Here is a 20597-nt window from a genome sequence, read left to right as displayed (position 1 = left end):
TTACAACAACAGCCTAGCTAAAGATTCCATGTCAACTACTCAATCAAGCAAGCAATAATTATGAGGCTTCACGCATGCGCACATTGATTTTGCGGTCGATTTTTGTCATTTCGTGCCTGTTTTTATATTTTGTTTTTGTACAAGATTAGTTTAAAATTTAGGCCTAGGCCTATATTGTGATGACATCTGTTATTCAATAAATTGATATTAACATTATAAAAAGAAGGCTTTTCTTGGCGACATGCTGGCACTCCAGCACGCATTTGTTCTTTGGGATCCACATGTAAACACACACCACTGTGACTTTAGCTATTTCTCATACAGCGGGAATTTAAAGATGGCCGCAGCAGAACGTTGGATGTTTTGATCGTCATCTCAGTAACTCCGCTGTAATTGCACTGTGAACACATTTAATTGGTATAAAACTTACTATAGCAATCAATTTGATCATGCCACGAAAAAAACCATTTAGTAATAAGCAAAAAAAGAAGCAGCTTCAAGAAAAGCGAGAAAGAAAGCGAGGCAATGAACCGCATCGTTATCCAGGTAGGTAGGCTGCTGGGCTTCAAAATGAAATCAACTGTTGGGCCTCTGCGGCGAGGTATCTGCCTGTTGTTGTCATTTTACTTGGCTTTTATAGGCTTAGTGCCTAGACCTAAGCTAGGTCTTTTTTCGGCGCAAATGCATTTTATTAACTCTTATCATACATTTTCTAGGGCCTAGGCCCTAGGTATTATTATTCTTTAATCTAAGGCCCAGGCCTACCGTACCGTACCATTGGCATACCATGCTACCTTTTCCTTACAGAATTCACGAAGTCTATGCATGCTGTTGATACAGGCCAAGGGCCTATGAACTACTGTAGGCCCCAGGTAGCCTAATCCATACTAGTGCTAGCCTGCTGTCCACCTTAATTTTTAAATAGGTGACTGGCTGGGATCAAAATTCACCCTTCTTAAACAGACTGTCAAAATTTTATGTTGAAAAGCAAATTAATTGATTTTAAAAGTGATCTTTCAATGTAACACTCAGAAAGCCTGTGCGTCAACATCATTGATAAACTTAAGAAAAAAATTTATTCAAAATTACTCAATTATTGGTACCAGAATTCTACAAATTAGCAGTTTTTTTAATATTTATATTTCTTTTGTGAAAATTCTGGAGACAATTGAATCGGGAGAGTTGGAATGTGTGGTAGTGGCGGTGCCAAAAATTTCCAGACAAGAAAGTCTACGGTTCCCAACAAGGGGTCCAAGTTCTCTGACAAGAGATAGAAGTTCCCTGTCAGAGTATGAGTAGAGGTATATGAAGACAAGGATGAAATTTTCTGGGGAAGTAGCATTAGTGACTACTACTTTATATTCCGATCATGTATTCAAACTCAAGAACTTCATTTGCTATCCTGTGATTTCCTAAACAAGTTACAGTACAGTATTTTCAAATACCAGGGAATAAAAACCAATTCAGTGTACAATTCCCTGAGCATGCACAGTTGAAATTCATGGAATACAAAATATAGAAATTAAAATTATTTATAATTATTTGATTGCAAATTAGGCCTATCATTTACATTGTTCAATATGAACAAATACACAACATTTAGAATGCAATGTATATTTTGATTTACTATTTGCAAATTAGTTTATTATAAATTTTTTTGTTGGATTAGGCCAGCCTCATCGTCCAAGACCACATCAGCCTCCAGACAGTAGTGAAGATATTGACTCTGGCTCGGACAGTAGTGAACAGAGAGAAGTACGATTATTAAATTTTCAGCCATTTCTATCAAGGCGTTTTCCTGATAAAAAATATGATCCCAACAGGTAATATTTTAATTATGCAATTAATTTATTGAATTATTATTTTTTGTAAGTTAAAGTGTTGCCATAAGGACACATAGAAAAAATTATTAGACTGTCACTCTTGTCTACGTCAAAAATTTAGGAAATATTGATGCGGGAATAAGGCCTGCATTTAGGCCAAATCAAAACAGTCCACCCCTCATCGATTGAAAAAAAGCAATATTCTATTGTTCTGATAAATTTAAAAAAAACAAAAAAACAAAAAAAAAATTTTTTTTCTGTCCCCTAAAATAAAGTATGAAGTACAGGAGAGTGATTTTTTTTCCTTCATATTGCTAAAAAGCAAAATTGATAATAATCGCACACAATTTTGTTAAAATATATTGGATCACTTCCCTTCACACCCACAGGAAAAACACTGTGCCTTCCGGACTGTCAATCAGACTTTAACAACTGACCTTAACTACAATAGGGAGCTTTCGATTTGTGCGATGACGTGCCGCTAGAACAGACTCACTCATGCGTGACTGTCCTACCTGGTGTCCTACGTTCTCTGCATATGTAAATTTAGCCAAATTGCGTTCCAGAATCTACTCTACGAGGTGACCTCAACGTTCTCACATGCGCAGATGACTTTTATTGACTTCATTGCGTTCTACGTTCTACCGCCGGCGTGCAATCGAAAGATCCCTAATATCCAAAGGGCGGGACTTATCAGAACGGTTCATTACTTATGGAAGGACGTTTTATAAACTAATTTAAGAAGGTTAATAGAGGATGAAGTTGTTTTTAGACTTCATTGTGAAATAAAATATGAAAATAGAGGTCTCGTCCCCCTTTAAAAATATAAACAACCATGTTTTGTTTTTTTTTATGCTTGTGTTTTTTTTTCATAGGTATAAGCTGCATTTTGAGAAGGAAACTAAACAGGAGTTAGCCCAGCAGAAAAAGCAAGGAATGCAGCCTTTTACTATGCGACCGGAGGTAAGAAATTCTACGTCTGCTTTTCAGTTTCTCTTTATTGTCATGTATTGTACGTACACAAGTGCATGAGATATTTTCACAGAAAACAGAGGTTTGTATGCATTACTATGTGCAAAATTAATAATATTAGGATCATCATATAATTGTGAAACTTACTCTACTACTACTGTACCTTATTTTAAACAGTAATGATGATAGTCTCTGTTAAATGTCATTATGCTTGACATTGGGTATAGGGTGCCACGCAAGTGTCGTCACAACACCAGGTCAAGCGGTCATTACGCCTGAATGACTTTGTAATCTTAATGGTTTAGAATAGGCTTTCTGGAATAGGCATTTTAAAACCTAATAATTTACCATCAAAATGTACTAAAAATTAAAATTTACAAAGTAAAATTAAGATACAACATCATAATACTTACGTTAGAAATTGGGATCAGTGGTTTGTCAGTGGAGACATGGATCTGGTTAAGCGCATTTTTGGTCGCTGACAGCAACTAGGAATGGTATCACATGGTATTGTGACATAACATAGTAGTACTCTATAATGATGGTGAATACATCATTGCATTATTTTCACACAAATTTTCCATTGCTTTCTGAATATAAAAAGAAACACCATTTGTATTTAAGTCTGACTAATTGCCTTGCTATCATCCATTTACTTATTTCCCACAAATTTTAAAGATTCAATACTAAGAGGCCAATGTCAGGATAAAGTGATAACTATTGCAATCAAGTTTTACCAATGACTCTAGACTGAGAAATCAATTATTTTCATCATTTTTAATATAAGAGTACAACATTTGTTTTTCTGCGACCCTCCTTCCTGAAAGAGTACTTAATATAATGATGATTTTGTCATTTTTAGCTATCCTTTGATAACCCATTCTCTGTTTAAGCACATGGGTTGTAATCTTCTGAAACTTATGGATAGTCAACAAAAGCTTAATATAAAGGCCATATGCATTGAATAGAATAAACAGTATAGAAATGTTTAACATGTACTGTAAATTGTTTACATATTTTGGTTTAATGTGTACATATTTTAACAATAACAATTTTCCATGGCCTTGTACAAGAGCACCTTAAAGGATACAATATTTATATTATCTATTTATTTGAAGGTTGGTTAATCAGTATTGTTTTACCTATTTTCTTAGGCCTTTGGTTCACACACATCTAGTACTGTAAGTAGCCACTGGGCTAAAATCGTATGGTTAATCTAGATATAAAACATGAATATTAGTTAAATATTAAAAGTGGATTTTCACAAAAAGTGGAAACATCACAAAAATATGGCCTTATGATATATAAAACATGTTATTTATATAATATTACTTCAAATATTTAATATATTAATTAATTATAAAATTAGTTTATTTTGCATATTATATTTGTATATTGAATTATTCATATTTATTATAATACATATATTTTTATTTATTTTAATTATATTATATTAAAAAAAAGTTTTATTTAACTTCATTTTAATATTTTAATATCATTTTTATAAATTATGTCACAGTAGGAAAGATATGTTCTGTTTACATACACTAATACCAAAGCACATATTAACAATTTGACTTAATATGTGTCTGTGCTTTACTGAAATAATATGGATTAAAGCCTTTATATCTAATTTCCCCATTGTCACCATACCATGATTAGCTAAAGCCTGGCTTTCATAATACTTTTGGCTGGATGAACAAATATAAGAGAAAAATCTACTCTGTGCTCAATTACACACAAGCAACACTTGCTCCGACACCGAGTTGATTAAACATGGATAAATTTTTAGCACATAGCTTCACTGTTAAGACTGTGTATTCAAATTTCTAATAAGAACTTGCATTTAAAGATATTACAGTATGCTGGCTTGCTATCACACAAACACTGCCGAAAGGCTCTTGTTAACTGTTGAAGATGATTACAGAAACCTTGCATCATGAATTGAAGCCATTTTCTGTGTTTTACGTATCAATAAAGATTATTGTTTAGTAGAATTTTGTAGGCATTGCTTTATCCAGGAATCGTGAGTGTTGAAGGAATTTTATGCTTTTACTGCAAAGCATAAATGAATAAACACCGTAATTGTTAAAATTCCTTCAATATCAGATGCTAAATCTTCAAATTTTTGTTTGATAATAATTAGTGCCGCAATTATATGTTTGTTAGTACAGTACATTACTGAATTTTAGGTTAAGTAACTCTCTCAATCGCTGTTTACATAATTTTCTTTTGCTAAGCTCTACTTGCGAATACAGGTACCTGTAGCGTTTATTGTGGCGTAAAGATATTGTGTAAACAGTTGATTTCCTAAAGATAATACAAAACTTACAATACAAAGTAGATCAAATAGACCTATGTATAACACATCATTTTATCACTCAATTAATTTGAAATAACACTGCTGTCAAATATGCTAATAAGTCCCCTCTGAATTCTAAAATTTTGCAAGTGTAGAGTAGGGCTTAATTATTTGGTCATTTATGACAATTCCATTAATTTCAGTTATTTTTGTTGTTGATTGTTGTTCTTGTTGTTTTCCATGCTATAATTCCTCGCTTATTGATATTAACACAATGTTTATGATTAAATTATTGATAGTACTGTACTACTAGAATTTTTATTATGGTAAATCACAAATTTAACACCATCTGATAGTGTGCCATAATTCCTATGCCATTCTGTTGACACTCTGTTGTTTACTGTCGGATTTGTCACATAGTGGTATTCTATCCAAACGATAAATACATGATGATGCAGGCATGCTGGGTATTTCGATGTTAGATACAACAAATCAGAATGCTGTTTTAAGTTAATATCGTAGCTGATTGGTCGTTGCTTTAGACCAAGGTAGCAAAAATTAATCTTTACTATGAGTCTCACTTTAAATGTTTTTTTTTTTTTTTTATTAATTTACTGATAGAATAAAGTAGATGTATAATTCTGTACCATTATCTTCAAAGGAAGGAATATTGTTCAGATATGAAGTACATAATTAATAATGATAATATGGTAATAATAATTCCGGATTTATATAGCACCTCATGTTGTCACAACCTTGAGGCGCTTAACAACAACATAGAGAAGAAAATAAACCATAAACTAATGTACGAATGTACAGTTAATTATTTATTCAATAAATTTTTTTGTATTAGATAATACAGGAGGAAATTTTAAATAGATCATAAAAACAGCATTATACAATAGCTTAACATAAATTTACTATAGAGAGGATACTGATAATTAAAATGTTAGCTACTGATACTAAATGTACCTATTAATATATAAAATTGTGTAATTGTATAGAATTACAGTATTTTGTGTATAAATCCAATAATTTTCTATAATTTCTTTAATGTTTAATCTCCTCGACTTTTCCATTTGTAGACTGAATTAGAAGTAAATATTGAAGATATCTACCGACCTGGATCGGTACTTGATATACCGAAAAGACCTCCATGGGACTATACGCTGTCAAAGGAACAAGTGGAGAAGCATGAGGAGCAGATGTTTCAGGAGTACCTGAGTAACATCAGTGCTAAGTATTCAGCTGGAGAGGTTAGCTATTTTGAGTGTAACCTGGAGGTGAGTAATGAATGTTTCCCTAAAAAATAATATGGGCTTTCAACAAACTTTTCCAGAGTATCAATCAAAATTAATAACTGACCAATTTAAACACGTTATTGAATAGTTGTGCACTAGGAATATGCACATGTCATATCTATCAGATTAATACAGAATTGTCTGATTTGAACCCAAGACCCCACTGGAAGATTGAGGATTTGAAGGGAGGGGGTTCAAACTTCTTCCAAAAAGAAAAGAAAAAAAAAATCCCTAAGATGCCCAGAAATGAGCTTTCTTGACTTTTAAGAGATCTTTTAATGACTTTTAAGTTCTTCAAAAATTCAAGGTTCCCCCTCTTCAAAAAGGTCATGTGATTTTATCTCAGAATAAGTATGCCTATCTAATATGTGTGTATAGGCTTGAATTTAGTCCCTGGTTATAATAAACAATGGTCAAACCAAAATAATGTTTTTTATTGTATTTAATTGAAGGCTAGGTAGTGTTTAGCATCAATGCTGTAGCCAGACAGTCCCACACAATATTTCTAATGGGTCCACAAAGAACGGATCCACATTTTTAAAATGGGTCCAAATTATGCAATTTTATGCATAAAATGAGTCCACTTTTTGAAAAATGATTCCAGATTTCTCATATTTAACCTAAAATGGGTAAAATTTTAAGAAAATGGGTCCAGATTTTTGCGTAAAATAGATCAACTTTTAAGAAAATGGGTCCACATTATTTTAATTTACGCATGAAGTTGGTCCACCCTGATATTTTCCCGCACTTTTTAAAAATCTTGGCTATGGCACTGTTTAGCATGCCGCTAGCAGGCTAGGATCCATGCAATACTGTACAGTGGCGGATAATGCAGAAATTAGAAATACCTGCAGAAGGGGCCCACAAATGGAGTGTGTAGACCACCATGTTCGAGGACTGGGGTAAGAAAATATGGCACTTGTAGTTGGCGGAAATGGCACTCTCAGACTTTGGATATTTGGATATAAAAGTACTTTAAGTGTCCCCCTACCCCCCTTCCCCTCGAATTTGCCAACTGCAGTACTTTTTTTTTTTTGCTCCATGACAGGGGGAGGTGGTTTCTGCTAAACCCACTGAGCCCCATGGAAATGCCACTGGGCCCTAATTATTCTGTTGCTCTACCAAGAAAATTTCTGCAGTTACTCGGTTTTCAGTCGAATTCTGATGTTTTAAACATTAAGTCACTCTGATTTTAAATTTTAAAAATTTGATTTTGCCACATTTACTGTATCATATTAAATATTTCTCAAATAATTTCTTGTACATTTGTTCTTAAACTTCCACTGTGATCTACCCTACAATAGGATTCAGGTGTTAACAATTGGAATTTTCAAACTGTCTGGCTAATACAATATAAGGTTACCGAATGCTGCTGATCATACTAGCAATTCTTGCAAGTTGACATTTTCCCACGTATTGTTTCTAACTTGATATCCGTCCAGGTACAGTACTTGACCCTAAAGAGACATGTTTGTAATTCAATGCATACTTAATCAACAAGTTGAAAATTATTTGCATAATGACTACATAAAAACTGTCACGTTTCATTTGGCTGACCTTTAACTACCTTGAAGTTGAGTGAATCATGCAGTCCCATGCAATGTTATTAGTAAATGAGTAACCAATATGGAGGCTAAGCTGATGAAAGAAGGACTTTACAGCCCTGGTTCTCAATATTTTTTACTGCCTGGAGTCCCAATTTTTAAACCATTCAAAGTGGCGTGGTCCTACAAGAGCCTTAGTTGGGGATGCTGCTGGCTCTAGAGTCAACAACCACCTCAGCCCCGCAGTGATTGAGTTGTGTCGAGAAAACTTTAATAATATTGCCCCTCCAGAATATAGGTGCCTAGAAATGGCAATCATATTTATAAAATGCTCCTGTCAAATTCAGTCTTTTAAAAAAATAGCTGGAAGGAAAATAGAATTAAAAATTTACCAATAATTTTTCATTTTACGTTATGTTACATTTTCTGTAAAAAAAATTAGAATAACAGAACGTTTATAATATGAATCTAAAAAGATTGATAAACATTCTTTTACTTCAGAATATTCCCATTAGCCTGAACTTCACATTTCGAAAGCAATTATCATGTACAATATTCTTAGTTGAAATAGACCAGTTAGAAAAACTTCAGAAGATGAAAAGTTTTGGCCGTTAATGTTTGGGAATATCATGTTAAAATGTGTGTACCTTTATAATAATTGCTTATAGAGAATAAGTCAGCTTGTTTTCTTATCTGTCCTAAAGCAATGGGCAGTAGCAAAGAACTTAAATAGCAGAAGAATGAGCTGCTCCGTGTATTTACATTAAAATCTTTGGAACATTTGCACTCCTGTGGTTGCAGTAAAATTTGAACATTTTACTAAGTGGAGAAACTAAAGGAAACAAGTGAACAAGAGCAGCGCCTTTATTATTTTTATATAGCGCCGTCGCGCGGTTGCAGTAAAATTGCTCTTCGTGTACCCACAATCCTTTTGAACGGATGTTCCACTATATTGGGAAGCTGCTCTATCTTCTGCTATTTATTATCTTTGGCAGTAGTAACATAGGAGGGAATTTAAATGCACAGAAACAAGCAATAATGCAGAGTGAACATGCAAAGGGAAAAAAATCATCACCCACTCAGAAATAATGTAGTTGCATTGAAGGTATTGTAAAATTGTATTCATCAATTTTGACTAATACAACAATGTACATGTTCGAAAGAGAGATTACAGGTACATTGTGTTAAACTTTCCTGAAAATGCATAACTAGAGGCTAACAATATTGATTTTTCTCTTGCAAAGGGTTTTTAGACTCTTTTTGTGTTTGATTGCATGTCTGTTTCTATCCTATTGCAATATGTTTTATATGCAAATGATATTTAATGATTCATTTAATATCTGAATCTTAATATTATCAGCATTAATATTATTCTGCTTCATACGTAGGCAGCCAGAGAACATGAATAATTATGTTAGAGCTGTGATTTTTTTTCTTCAGAACTGTCTGTGGGCTCAATACTTCATGAAAAGAATACTTAGGACTCTGACTTTATTGAAAGCCATGACATTGATCATAATGATACTCTGATATATTAGGATTTTATGTATTGGCTTTCTTATTATTGCAACCAGTGGCCTAATGTTATTATTCAACACAAATCCTTTAAATTCTGCTGCTATTATACAATACTGTTTATGATATTCCGATTTATGTGGTACTTCCCCCAGAAATACTTCAGGTGCTATAATTATCCTGGTCGTTAATAATGTACAGTAAAGATAATAATACAGCAATTATAATACGCCATCTATCAAGCATGCTATTCCAAGGCGCAATACATAAACAATCATGGGTATACAGCTACTTTAGCTCTGCCACCCTGGGGAATATTTCTAATCGTACATAAACAGTCACCATAGATTAAAAAAACATTTCTTCATTAAATGATTATATCTTCTCAATGCTCAATTAACTCTGGGTTAAGAGAGGATAAATGCTGATAAATTGCTTTGCTCAAGGAATATCCGATGTCACTAGTATTTTAATTGAATCCTAATATTTGAAGCCCAGAGCATTTTAAAGTTTACCACAAAACACCATTGAAATCCTGCAGATCTATTGAATGATGGATACAGCCTCTGTGAATCGGGCTCTCAAATCCCACCTTATCTCATTTGCATTGCTTGTGCAGAAACATCAATTATATGCAGTAATGAATACTCAATACATCTTTAGGTTGCAATCATCCAAGATTGAAGCTTAATAATATCGAACATTGCTTTACATATTTCTTGAAAAGAAAAACTCACTCCTGAGTAGCATGGTAATTATATCCTGGAATTGGTGGTAATATGGAATGTTGTGTAGTATGAGATGATGATTTTAATTGTCCTTTTAATGGAAAAATTATAGGTAACAATCAGCAAATGTTAGAATAATATTTAGTTGGGTGAGGACAATTTGAGGTACTGTAAACGTATGTAATTCATTAAAAACTTGGATCTGTGGCCTATGTGGTTCTGTTCAATTTTTATTTAATTGTTGAGGAGTTTGTCTTTATTTTAATGGGTGGCAGTATACCTATACCTCAAAATAATCATACAATAATTAGTTAATAAAAAATAATAATGATTATTTTTTTCTTCCTGCAGACATGGAGACAGTTGTGGAGAGTGTTAGAGATGTCAGACGTAATTCTTCTTATAGCTGATGTTCGTCACCCGGCTCTGCATTTCTCTCCGGTACTTTACGATTATGTTGTCAAGGAATTGAAGAAGCATCTTATATTAGTTTTGAACAAAATTGATCTAGCGCCACCATCGTTAGTGGTTGCTTGGCGGTCATACTTCCGTGAGAAGTATCCTTGCCTTCATGTTATCTGCTTCACATCATTCCCAAAGGAAAACTTCAGCTCTAATATTGATCCTGGAAAAGGTGAACTTAATTATTATTATGGTTACTGTGAAACAGATACAAATATTTTAACTTAACATATGTGGCTAAGACAAGCCAAACCATTCACTCCTAACAAATTGTGTTTCGAGATAATGGCCAAAACATGCTGGAATGTCAACATTTTTGAAATCCTATGTTATTTGCACTAAACTGACCTTTAAATGTCTATACATCATGTTGTTATTTTCCCCATTTTCAATGTTAAAACAACAATTTTTAATGATTTGGTGTTGGTTTCTGCCTGAGATATGACTGTATGTTTCAACTCCTGTAACTTCATAAACGCAATGTCAGATTTAAATGATTCTTCTACCACATTATAACTCTCATTTTTTGTTTATCCCTGTATTATTATTAACTAAAAATTAATTTTTTGCGAGGAGTGACTGGTTTGGCTTTACTGCTACGAATGTTTCCGTCAGTGAAACAGGGTTTAGGGAAAACCTAAAAAAGTAATGGCATTTGCAAACAGTTTTCTATGTCTAGTAGAATGTTGAAAGTATAAAATCTTGAAATTTAAAAAATGGAATATTATGAATATACTGTATGAGTAGTAAAAGTGTATTATCTCCATTTGATTTTGTGTATTAAGATTTATTGATTTTTTTCTTCATTTATATACACAATTTTTATAAAAGTGGGGTTTTTTATTTCGGGTTTTTTATTTCAGTTTTACATCGGAAACGGCGACGAGGGGCTTTCAGTGCCGTAGGTCCAATGGATCTACTCAGAGCTTGTGAATCAATCTGTAAGGATAAAGGTAAGCCTATCAAGCAATGAATTTGGGAAGAAAAGGAAGGAGAAGGGAGGGGTGGGGGTGGTGCTCTAGTAATAGACTTTAAGTGTGTAGGAGTAGTAAGTCTTCTCAGAACTTGTATATCAATCTATACAAAATAATATTAATAAGGTCATAAACTTTCCACAGTGGGTTTAAGGGAGTCAAGCTGGGCATAAAAGATGTTATAGCAAGTTGAGTCCGTCCAGGACAGTCAATACATATGATAATGGATATCTGGTGTAAGGTATTATGAGGCTGAATAAAGCAAAATACTAAGGGAGCAGTTCTGTATAAGTACTTATACAGCTCCTTTGCCTGTATGGTTTGCGTGAACGAAAGTCCTTATGACAGTTTCCCCACTGCCTAAGAGCCGTGTACAGTATCATCGGGTGGAAGATAATTTGTGATTTTGGATTAAGGGAAGTTCTCATGACAGGTTCCCCAATGTCTGCCCTTATATGTGGGATAACCAGACTCCTAATAATGTTTTTCACAATCTAAGAACTACTTATCCTACAGATCAATGAGAGATGTTTAATCTGTAGTTGCACCGACTTTAGCCACATACAGTATTCTGAGTTTAGTTGATTCCTTGCTTGTATTGCGTTCTATTGGGAAATAATGCATATAAATTAGACATTATTGCTGCTATTATGCTGTTGCTGATATTCATCACAAATCATCCTTAGGCAGTCTCAAATATATAGTGAGCTGCTGGTGTTTTATTAATACTGTAATCAATTTATATGTTGTTGATCAAAGCTTTTTATTACCAGCCAAAATGCAGGGAACGATTGTTGGTAAATCATGAACCGTATAAGCTCAGTAGTACAGTACAGGTACTAGGAATGCATTTTAATAAATTCATAACCTTTAACACATCTACTACTATGTTTTGTATATTTAATTCATATTCATTTTTTCCCTAGTTGATTTAAGTAGTTGGAGAAGTAAGATAGAAGCAGAGGTCCGCGGCGATGAGATTATAAACTGTCATCCGTGTCTAGAGGATATTATTCATGAGCTATCCCTTTATACAGAGCATCAGATCTTCAATGATGGCGTCTTAACAATTGGCTGTGTTGGTGAGTTGCTAGAGTTGTGATTGGCTGGAAGTTACAGCAGGAGAAAGGGTTTAGTGGAGTAACAAATCGTAGGAAAGTGTCATGAAATAGACAAGAGGAAGCAAAAAAAGACAGGGAAGACCAAGAAACACCTGATGGAGACAAGACAGGAAGAAAAAAAATAATGAAAGAATTGCGAAAATCATTTCGGGGGAAAATGGTTGAAGGGGGATGTGTATAAGCTTATATGCTTAATATGCCTAATTTTTAAGAGACTTACGTCAAAATAAGTAATTGTGTGATTACAAGAATGACAGACACACCTACATCCCACAATTTTAATGACCTATTTAATATTTGCTAAAATTATATCTGAATGTTGTTTACTGAAGTCTTTACTTTTTGTCCACATCAGGTCATCCTAATGTTGGTAAATCATCCCTTATGAATGGTCTCGTAGGCCGGAAAGTCGTCAGTACTTCAAAGACACCTGGTCACACAAAACACTTTCAAACAATCTTCCTTACACCGACGGTAAAACTTTGTGACTGTCCTGGTTTAGTTTTCCCTTCAGTAGTTGACAAGTCATTACAGGTTAGTTGGCACTACATTGAGATTATTTTATTTTTTTTTATTATTGCATATTCCAAGAATGTAAAGAACGTTTTGCACAGCGTTTACAATTCAGATTTCACTTTACAATTTTTGGTCGCCTTATACACTTAAACCATTATTACTCTCTCTCCAACACGGAGTATTAGTGGGTACTTGATAGGATCACTTTAACCCAGCTATTTCTTCTTTGTAGATTCTGTCCGGTATTTATCCCATAGCCCAGGTACAGATGCCTTACACTGCTGTAGGATACTTAGCAGAAAGGATTCCAGTCGTAAACATCTTGAAGATTAGCCATCCCAGCGATGATGCCTCCTCCGAGAGTGCCTCTAGCAGCCAGTGGTCTGCCTGGGATATCTGTGAAGGTAAGTATTTTTATAGCTCTGGTTTCTGCTACGAAGCCTAGATGATGGTGAATGCATTTCCCCTTTGGCATCCAACAGCATGTACCGTAAAGTCGAGTTTACGAATGGACTTTGCCCCTGATGACGTCATCATCGATCAGTTATTACTGTAAAAAAAGTATGATTGCACACGTTTTACAAAGTAATAATGTATGTTTTTCTTAAAATCAAGTTTGTTGTATTTATATATTAATAGTTAGATCTTTTCTTCCATTTCTGGTACAGTCGACTCCGCCTAAGTCGAATCTAATGGGACTGGCATAAAAAGATCGAGTTATACAGATTTCGACTTGAAAATTTTTGAAAAAAAAAAAAATTAACATAGAACAATACTATGTGTACTTAATGCCCACAAAATCGAATTTCACGCAAAACCGAACATTCCCAAAATCATTCCTATTCTTCTTTTAATAAAATACTTTCCTGAAAAGATGAACTCCCTATTCCGAATCTCGGACGATTTGTCCAATTCAGGATGGTAACACTCACTGGAAAAACCAGACGATAGTTAAATAGACATTGTTTATTCGGCAAGCATACCACACGCTGTGAAAACGAGACGCTGTGAAAATTATGAAGTAAAATTCAGGTACGCATTCCAATGTTCTAATTAGTGTATATTCTTTGCTTTTAATCCTTATAAACCAGTTGGAATCAACCTGAAATAAAGACGGAACTCGACAAAGCAAGTTCCTACCGGTTACTCTTTTTTCATCAGTGTAAATTGCAAATGCACCTCAAGATGCTATTGAAAACATTACGGAGGAAATTTGTAGAGAATAAAATCTAATTTGTTAGGTTTATTTAGATTTGACCTCTAAAATAAAACCATGAGGGTTTCTTATTTGTTTTTTGCTTTGTTTTATAAATTTGTTTAACAAAACATTCTTGATTACACCGAACTTGTTTACTGTCACGCACTATGAAACTTTGGGCGATCTGACGTCATCATAGCCGAAGCACATGTCTAGTGCAAAACACCCCACGAAAATGGACCAATTGGCGGGCAGGCAGAGTTTTTTGGGGGTGCGACCTATTCTGTTTACAACTAGACTGCCGACCAGCAAGTGGCATTGCCCAACGAAGAATGTGTGCTTGGAAAAATATAATTAGACCTAAAGAAATGCACGCAAAAACAATATAAAAATCGCATCAATTTTATTGGTAATAATTAAATTTGCTGAGCAGTACAGCAAAACAACAGGTACTGTACGTATTATTAAATAATGTGTTGAACTTGTGTAGCCTAGGCTAGGCCTAGTCAAAAGAATCCAGGGCTTTGATAAATTAATTAAATAGCTAGGCCCAGACTACAACAATCTTGTTCAAAATGGGTTCAATACAAGTTCTATAAACTGAACTGGACGACAAACTGAACATTGGAGCAGTCCGGAGGGGTGTCTGTATTGTGAGAGTAGACTGCAACTTACGACATACAATCGTGTGAGCCAAGTTCCACATCGCGCTGTCTGAGATGTTAGTTTTGACTTGGCTAACTTGTTGCCGTTCAACAAGGATTGAACTTTGTATTTTCCCACGGCTGTGTATTTTCCCATGTGCGCTACAAAATTTGGAACTTCGACTTGTGTGGTTGAAATTACTTTAAAATCGGCCTATCCAGACCGGAAAATTCCGTCGATATAGCCGAAATTCAAATTATGAAAATTCGAATTAAACAAACAATTTACACAGTAATACATAAGAAAGAATTGGGACTTTTTGAAAAATTCGACTGACGCGAATTTTGACTTTTTTTTTTCTAGTAAACACTTTTTCATTTAGTGTTATAATTATGTTATAATATTTTTATAAAATCCTAATCACCGCCTCATTTTGTCTCTACTCTTTAGCCTGGGCAGAAAAGCGAGGTTTTGTGACAGCCAAGGCAGGCCGCAATGATACTTATAGAGCTGCAAATAATATTCTCAGACTGGCTGTAGAAGGCAGGCTTTGCATGTGCATGAGACCACCAGAATATACAAAATCAAAATGTAAGTCAGTATTGTACATAACTCAATAAGCACCACAAAACTTAATCGAGAGAGGTGCTAATGTTACAAAACATAGTAGTTGTTTAATAGGTACCTAGTATTATACATTATTATGGCCTATCTCATTTGTTGTAATGCTAATTAATAATCCATACATACAACACATATTTTTATCTCTAATAAAATTTGCAGCACGTATTAGAGATCAGTGGTTAGAGGAAAACAAATGTTTAGCGTGGCACTTATTTGAGAGAGGCAATCATTGCACCACTTGCATTATCTATCCTATCAGGTTGTGTTCTGGACACAGCTATGTTCAGATACAGATTTGGATGTGTATAAGAGAGCCATATGAAATTATTTCATCTGATGAAAATATTTCTAATGTTCAGTAAATGTATTTAGATGTTGGAGTCACTATGCTGCTTTGCATCAAATCAAATATAAACTGCTCAATGGGCAAAACATAAGAATAATGAATTATAATGATATAATCTATTTGTATATATTTCTTACTATTTGCTTATTTTCTTGTACTTAAAACACATTTATTATTGTTTCTTATTAAATACTATTTATTTAATTCCTCCTCTTTCAGCAATTTGGGAAAACCATCCTGAAACCAAGGAAATAGCACAATTACAGGCACAGCACAAGAAACTTCAAGAACAGAGTCGAATTCCTTGCTCAGATTTTACAAGCTCAGAAAACGACAGCGATGCAGATGTTGAGAGCAATGACCTTGAAAGAGAATCTGACCCTCTGAGAGAGGACGATGAAGATGATGAGGATGAGAGGAGGACTAAGGTTAAAGATACACTGCCACTGAAGACAAACAATGCATTTTCATTGTTAACAATGAATGGTGGAGACAATGAAGATGAACTGAGATAGGATTTGGTAATGAAAGTTTGATAGGTGATTTATAGGTGTGGAAAATGAGGAAAAACACATCGTTGCTGATGAGAATAATGTTACGAGCCCCGACCTTGGACGGTATTGCCTGTTAGAAGCAAAGACAAATTTTTGAGCCCAGCCGTTGAGCCTAGCCATTGGGCTATCTGCTGAGCCTAACTGTTGGGCCTAGCTTTTAAACCTTGCCACTGAGCATAGTCATTGAACCTATCAGTTGAGCATTGAATTTGAAGCCAGGAAAAGTCAAGTGCTTTTGTGAAATCCTTAGTAGAAGCAGTTTGGAGGAAGTGATCGAAATGTGACATTGGTTCATTTGTTAAATCACGTTTACGTTGATTGAATATAACCAGAATTTTTTTAGATCATACATAAATTGATTATTTTAAAATGGACTCTAAATGATCTAAATATATAATTTTTTTATCTTTATATTTTTATTATTTATCTTCAATTTATTATTATAACTTTTATGTTCTTTTATCAATTTTTTTGAGAAATGACAAAAAGTTGATTTTGATGGTAACAGTTAATTGCTACAGGCAATTACAGGCATGAGGAATTAAATTTAACAATATTTTTATCATTTTTTATGATATTATTTCTATTTTTATTACAGGTTTTATTATTGTTTAAGATACATTTATTGTTATTTTTGTTATTATTCATGTTATTAATAATATTATTTTATTTATTTTATTATTATTATTATTTTTTTGTTATTGAAATCATGGAATTGATATACCATCCGTAGAATGTAGCAAGTTTTAAAAGCAAATATTGTTAACATTGTTACAGTATAATTATCAGATGCACTCTCAATGTTTATATTGTTTGAATCTTGAAATCTTAAATCTTGGAAGATTTACATTGGGCACCTTGACACACTGACCATTCTGCCATTTGCCTGCAGTGTTTTAGCACATTGGCCAACACATGCCTACTAGCCTATCACCATGCCTACCGGCCTTCTTGCACTTGCACATATACAAATATACAGTACGCCTAGGCCCTACCTAGATTTTCAAGTTTATCTATGCTATTTCTTAACTCTAGCAAATTAACAAAGCATTGTTTATGTTCATAGTTGATTAAGGAGGACTAGTACTATCCATTAGATAATGGAATGATTCATGTCCATATTTGGAATATGATTTATTAAGGCAATGTAAATGTTTAATAAATCACAATTTGGTCCAAAAAGCAAGTATAATGGTGAGAAGGGGCACATGGTCAATCTTCTGAAAGCAATAGCCTTAAGTCCTGTCCCGACTATCTAATTTTTATTTGACAAAAACATGTGACAGTGACATGCCTAAATATGGTCATGATGACGTCACATCATGACCATATATAGGCACAGCATGACTATATATGGGCATACAGCAGGTTTTTTTTTTTTGTGAACAGAGCTTAAGAACTACAAACGGCATGATATAAATATTATTAATATTACCCATAAACCTTTAGTATATAAATATGTGATTTGATCGGAGATGTTTAAAGTTTTTATCAAGAATGATTTATGTCTTTTCATTTCTATCCCCCCCCCCCACAAAATGTTGTTGAATTCAGGAAAGTTAAAAAATATATGCAAACATGAAATATTGTTGAATTACAAGATTCTGATTAGTAGTGTTTTACCATTCTTATTTTGCTAAACAAATTGGAGCATGTCATCAGGGCCATTTGTCAAAATCATTGAAGTGTGCGTGGCTGATCAGGTAGTGTTTAAACACTCTTAGTACTGTATTGCTAAGCCAATTTGAACATTAGAGCCATGTAACAACAAAAATGTGTCACAAGAATCTGATCAGACTTTTTTCTCTTGTGGTATGACAACTAAAACTTATTCATCAATGCATCAATTCCATTACAGTAGATTACAATACAGTTATACTGCATTCCTTCTGTACTATTTCACTTTTTTTTTTCTTTTCCTTTTTTACACTCATTGATTCTCATATAGAAAATAGAATATAGAAAATGCAATTATATAACTATTAAAATCTTAACAGTTTTTCACTCAAATATTTTATATAAAATTCTTTTTCAAGTAAAATGATACAGGCCTATATTTATTCACAGAGAATCTGATGAGAAAGCAGCTTAAACATTCTTAATATAAAGCCAATTGAAGCATGTACCGTAATTGAGAGATTGAGTGTTGGAATCAGAGTCAGAATATCTTTAAGATCAATTAACAATGTTAGGGTATGGGAATAGTGTTTCAGCGCATACATTTTTTTAAAAACCAAATAAGATTCTTCTTTATATTATATATGTTTTTGTTTTTTTTTTATTATAAAAAAGTTGGTGTTGCCATTTTACCTATTTTTTTGTTATTGTCATTTTCTTGTTGGCCTGTTTTTTCTAAAGGATAAATATTGTTTTGATAGTAAAATTTGTATTTTTGATCTGTATTTTCTAACTTTTATTATTGTCAATATTATTTTAATTATTACTTTTTGTTAATACAGGTCTCCCTTCAATTAAAGACCACTTTTGGGTCCACCTTTTCTATGGTCTTTAGTAGCTTCGGTCTCTAATTAGAATAATATAGATAAAAGACGATTGTTCATTTGGGACCACAGAAAGGTGGTTTTTCATTAGGAGGGTTTATAATTAGGGGGTGACATGTATTTATTATTTTTAGTTGAAATGATGTTATTATTCTTTCAGTCTGTCTGCAATTATGTATTCAATGATGATGATGCCCAAGATTATTTTTAAGTTGTTACTTAGTCCATGGTAACATCTCAGTAGGTAGCTAGCCTATGAAGCTAAAAGCACACATTGATACTAATTTATTTTAGACAAATGTTGAATTGTGAGTTTTAAACATATTATCTTTATATTAGTACGGTAATTATTAATTATATTCCTTGATAAAACATGGTATGTTGGCATCTTTATGCAGATTTGACACAATTTAATCATCTATATTTGGCTCAGCTGTATATGTTATAATGTATTGCATATTCAAAATGAATAAAAGATTAAATTATATTGGTAATACATATTTTTTGTTGAATTACATATCAGTTCATAATGTGTGTAATATTGGGAATTATTTATTATAATAATATCTAATTCACTCTCTGTAGACTGACTGGGTATTCCACTTTAATATGCAACCTGACCATTTCACAAAGCTTAGGTACAAACTGTTCCAATTTAGGAAAAGTCGTCACCCGCCTGTGTATACTGTATCTCTGTGGTAACACCTTCAAAAAGGCTTAAACCTTCTACAGATTAACACAGTAAACGATTTAAAATTTATTCCTAGCTTTGTGTAAAATTCCAAATGTCACGCTTACGAAGAACTCATGATGGCCTTCCTTTAGCTATTGGAGGAGACACTCGTCATAATTCCACTAATTTTTGTGCTACTTCTGACCATTTTGTAGCAATGTTTATGAAGACGTCTCTGACTTTTAATACTAAGACCAGGAAGTTCAGTTCCATATACAGTAGTAGGAATATCCTATTCTCAGATTTGTATAAAATTTCCAAACGCTAATTTTAGAATGTCTTCGGTTTAGCGTATCGAATGTGAGGTCAGCTGTGGTACATACGGAGTCAACACAGTAACAAAGCCATAAGCAATGGCAACAGGATATCTCATTGTTATTCAAAATGTGGGCATAAGTCTACGGTTCGTTCGTTATACGTTCGCCATTGAAGAGGTATTCACAATTTTTCGGAGAAATGTAGTACATATCGACAATGAAATGAATTTTCAGTGAGCAAAATACAAGAAGTAATCAGAGCATATATGTGAGTAGGCATATCTTGCATGGAATGGTTTGTGGCAGATTTGATTTTCAGCCATTATGATATAGATTGAATGTGAATTTTGGGTGTGGTTTCAACTAACAGACAACAGGTTTTTGACATTTTTATAGAGCTCATACTTATATCAAAGTGTTGAAACTAACAAAACAGTAATAACCAGTATTTTGTCAGCTCCAGAATCAGATACTCTAGCTA

General features: G+C 33.5%; 2 protein-coding genes across 6 annotated transcripts in view; both read left to right on the top strand.

Annotated features, from left to right (window-relative positions):
- The first annotated feature begins 83 nt into the window (after nt 1-83).
- On the top strand, nt 84-19626 carry LOC117106536 (guanine nucleotide-binding protein-like 1). The gene is made up of 11 exons (XM_033247913.1): nt 84-546; nt 1670-1823; nt 2699-2786; nt 6183-6380; nt 10537-10819; nt 11511-11600; nt 12548-12703; nt 13098-13276; nt 13491-13662; nt 15552-15692; nt 16291-19626. The coding sequence occupies exons 1-11, from the start codon at nt 450-452 to the stop codon at nt 16584-16586; spliced, it is 1854 nt and encodes a 617-aa protein (XP_033103804.1). The 5' UTR covers nt 84-449; the 3' UTR covers nt 16587-19626.
- A 537-nt stretch (nt 19627-20163) lies between these two features.
- The window catches only part of LOC117106532 (probable ATP-dependent RNA helicase DDX58), a 21701-nt gene continuing 21267 nt past the window's right edge, over nt 20164-20597 (top strand). For all 5 annotated transcript variants that reach the window (XM_033247905.1, XM_033247904.1, XM_033247902.1 and 2 more), the window contains exon 1: nt 20164-20384. The gene's annotated coding sequence lies outside the window, so the exon portion shown is untranslated. The remainder of the gene's footprint in view (nt 20385-20597) is intronic.

This window comes from Anneissia japonica, unplaced genomic scaffold (assembly GCF_011630105.1).
Source record: "Anneissia japonica isolate Jap-2015-1 unplaced genomic scaffold, ASM1163010v1 scaffold11799_len232112_cov184, whole genome shotgun sequence".
NCBI classification, from domain to species: Eukaryota; Metazoa; Echinodermata; class Crinoidea; order Comatulida; family Comatulidae; genus Anneissia; species Anneissia japonica.
This window is presented reverse-complemented; position numbering and strand designations above follow the sequence as displayed.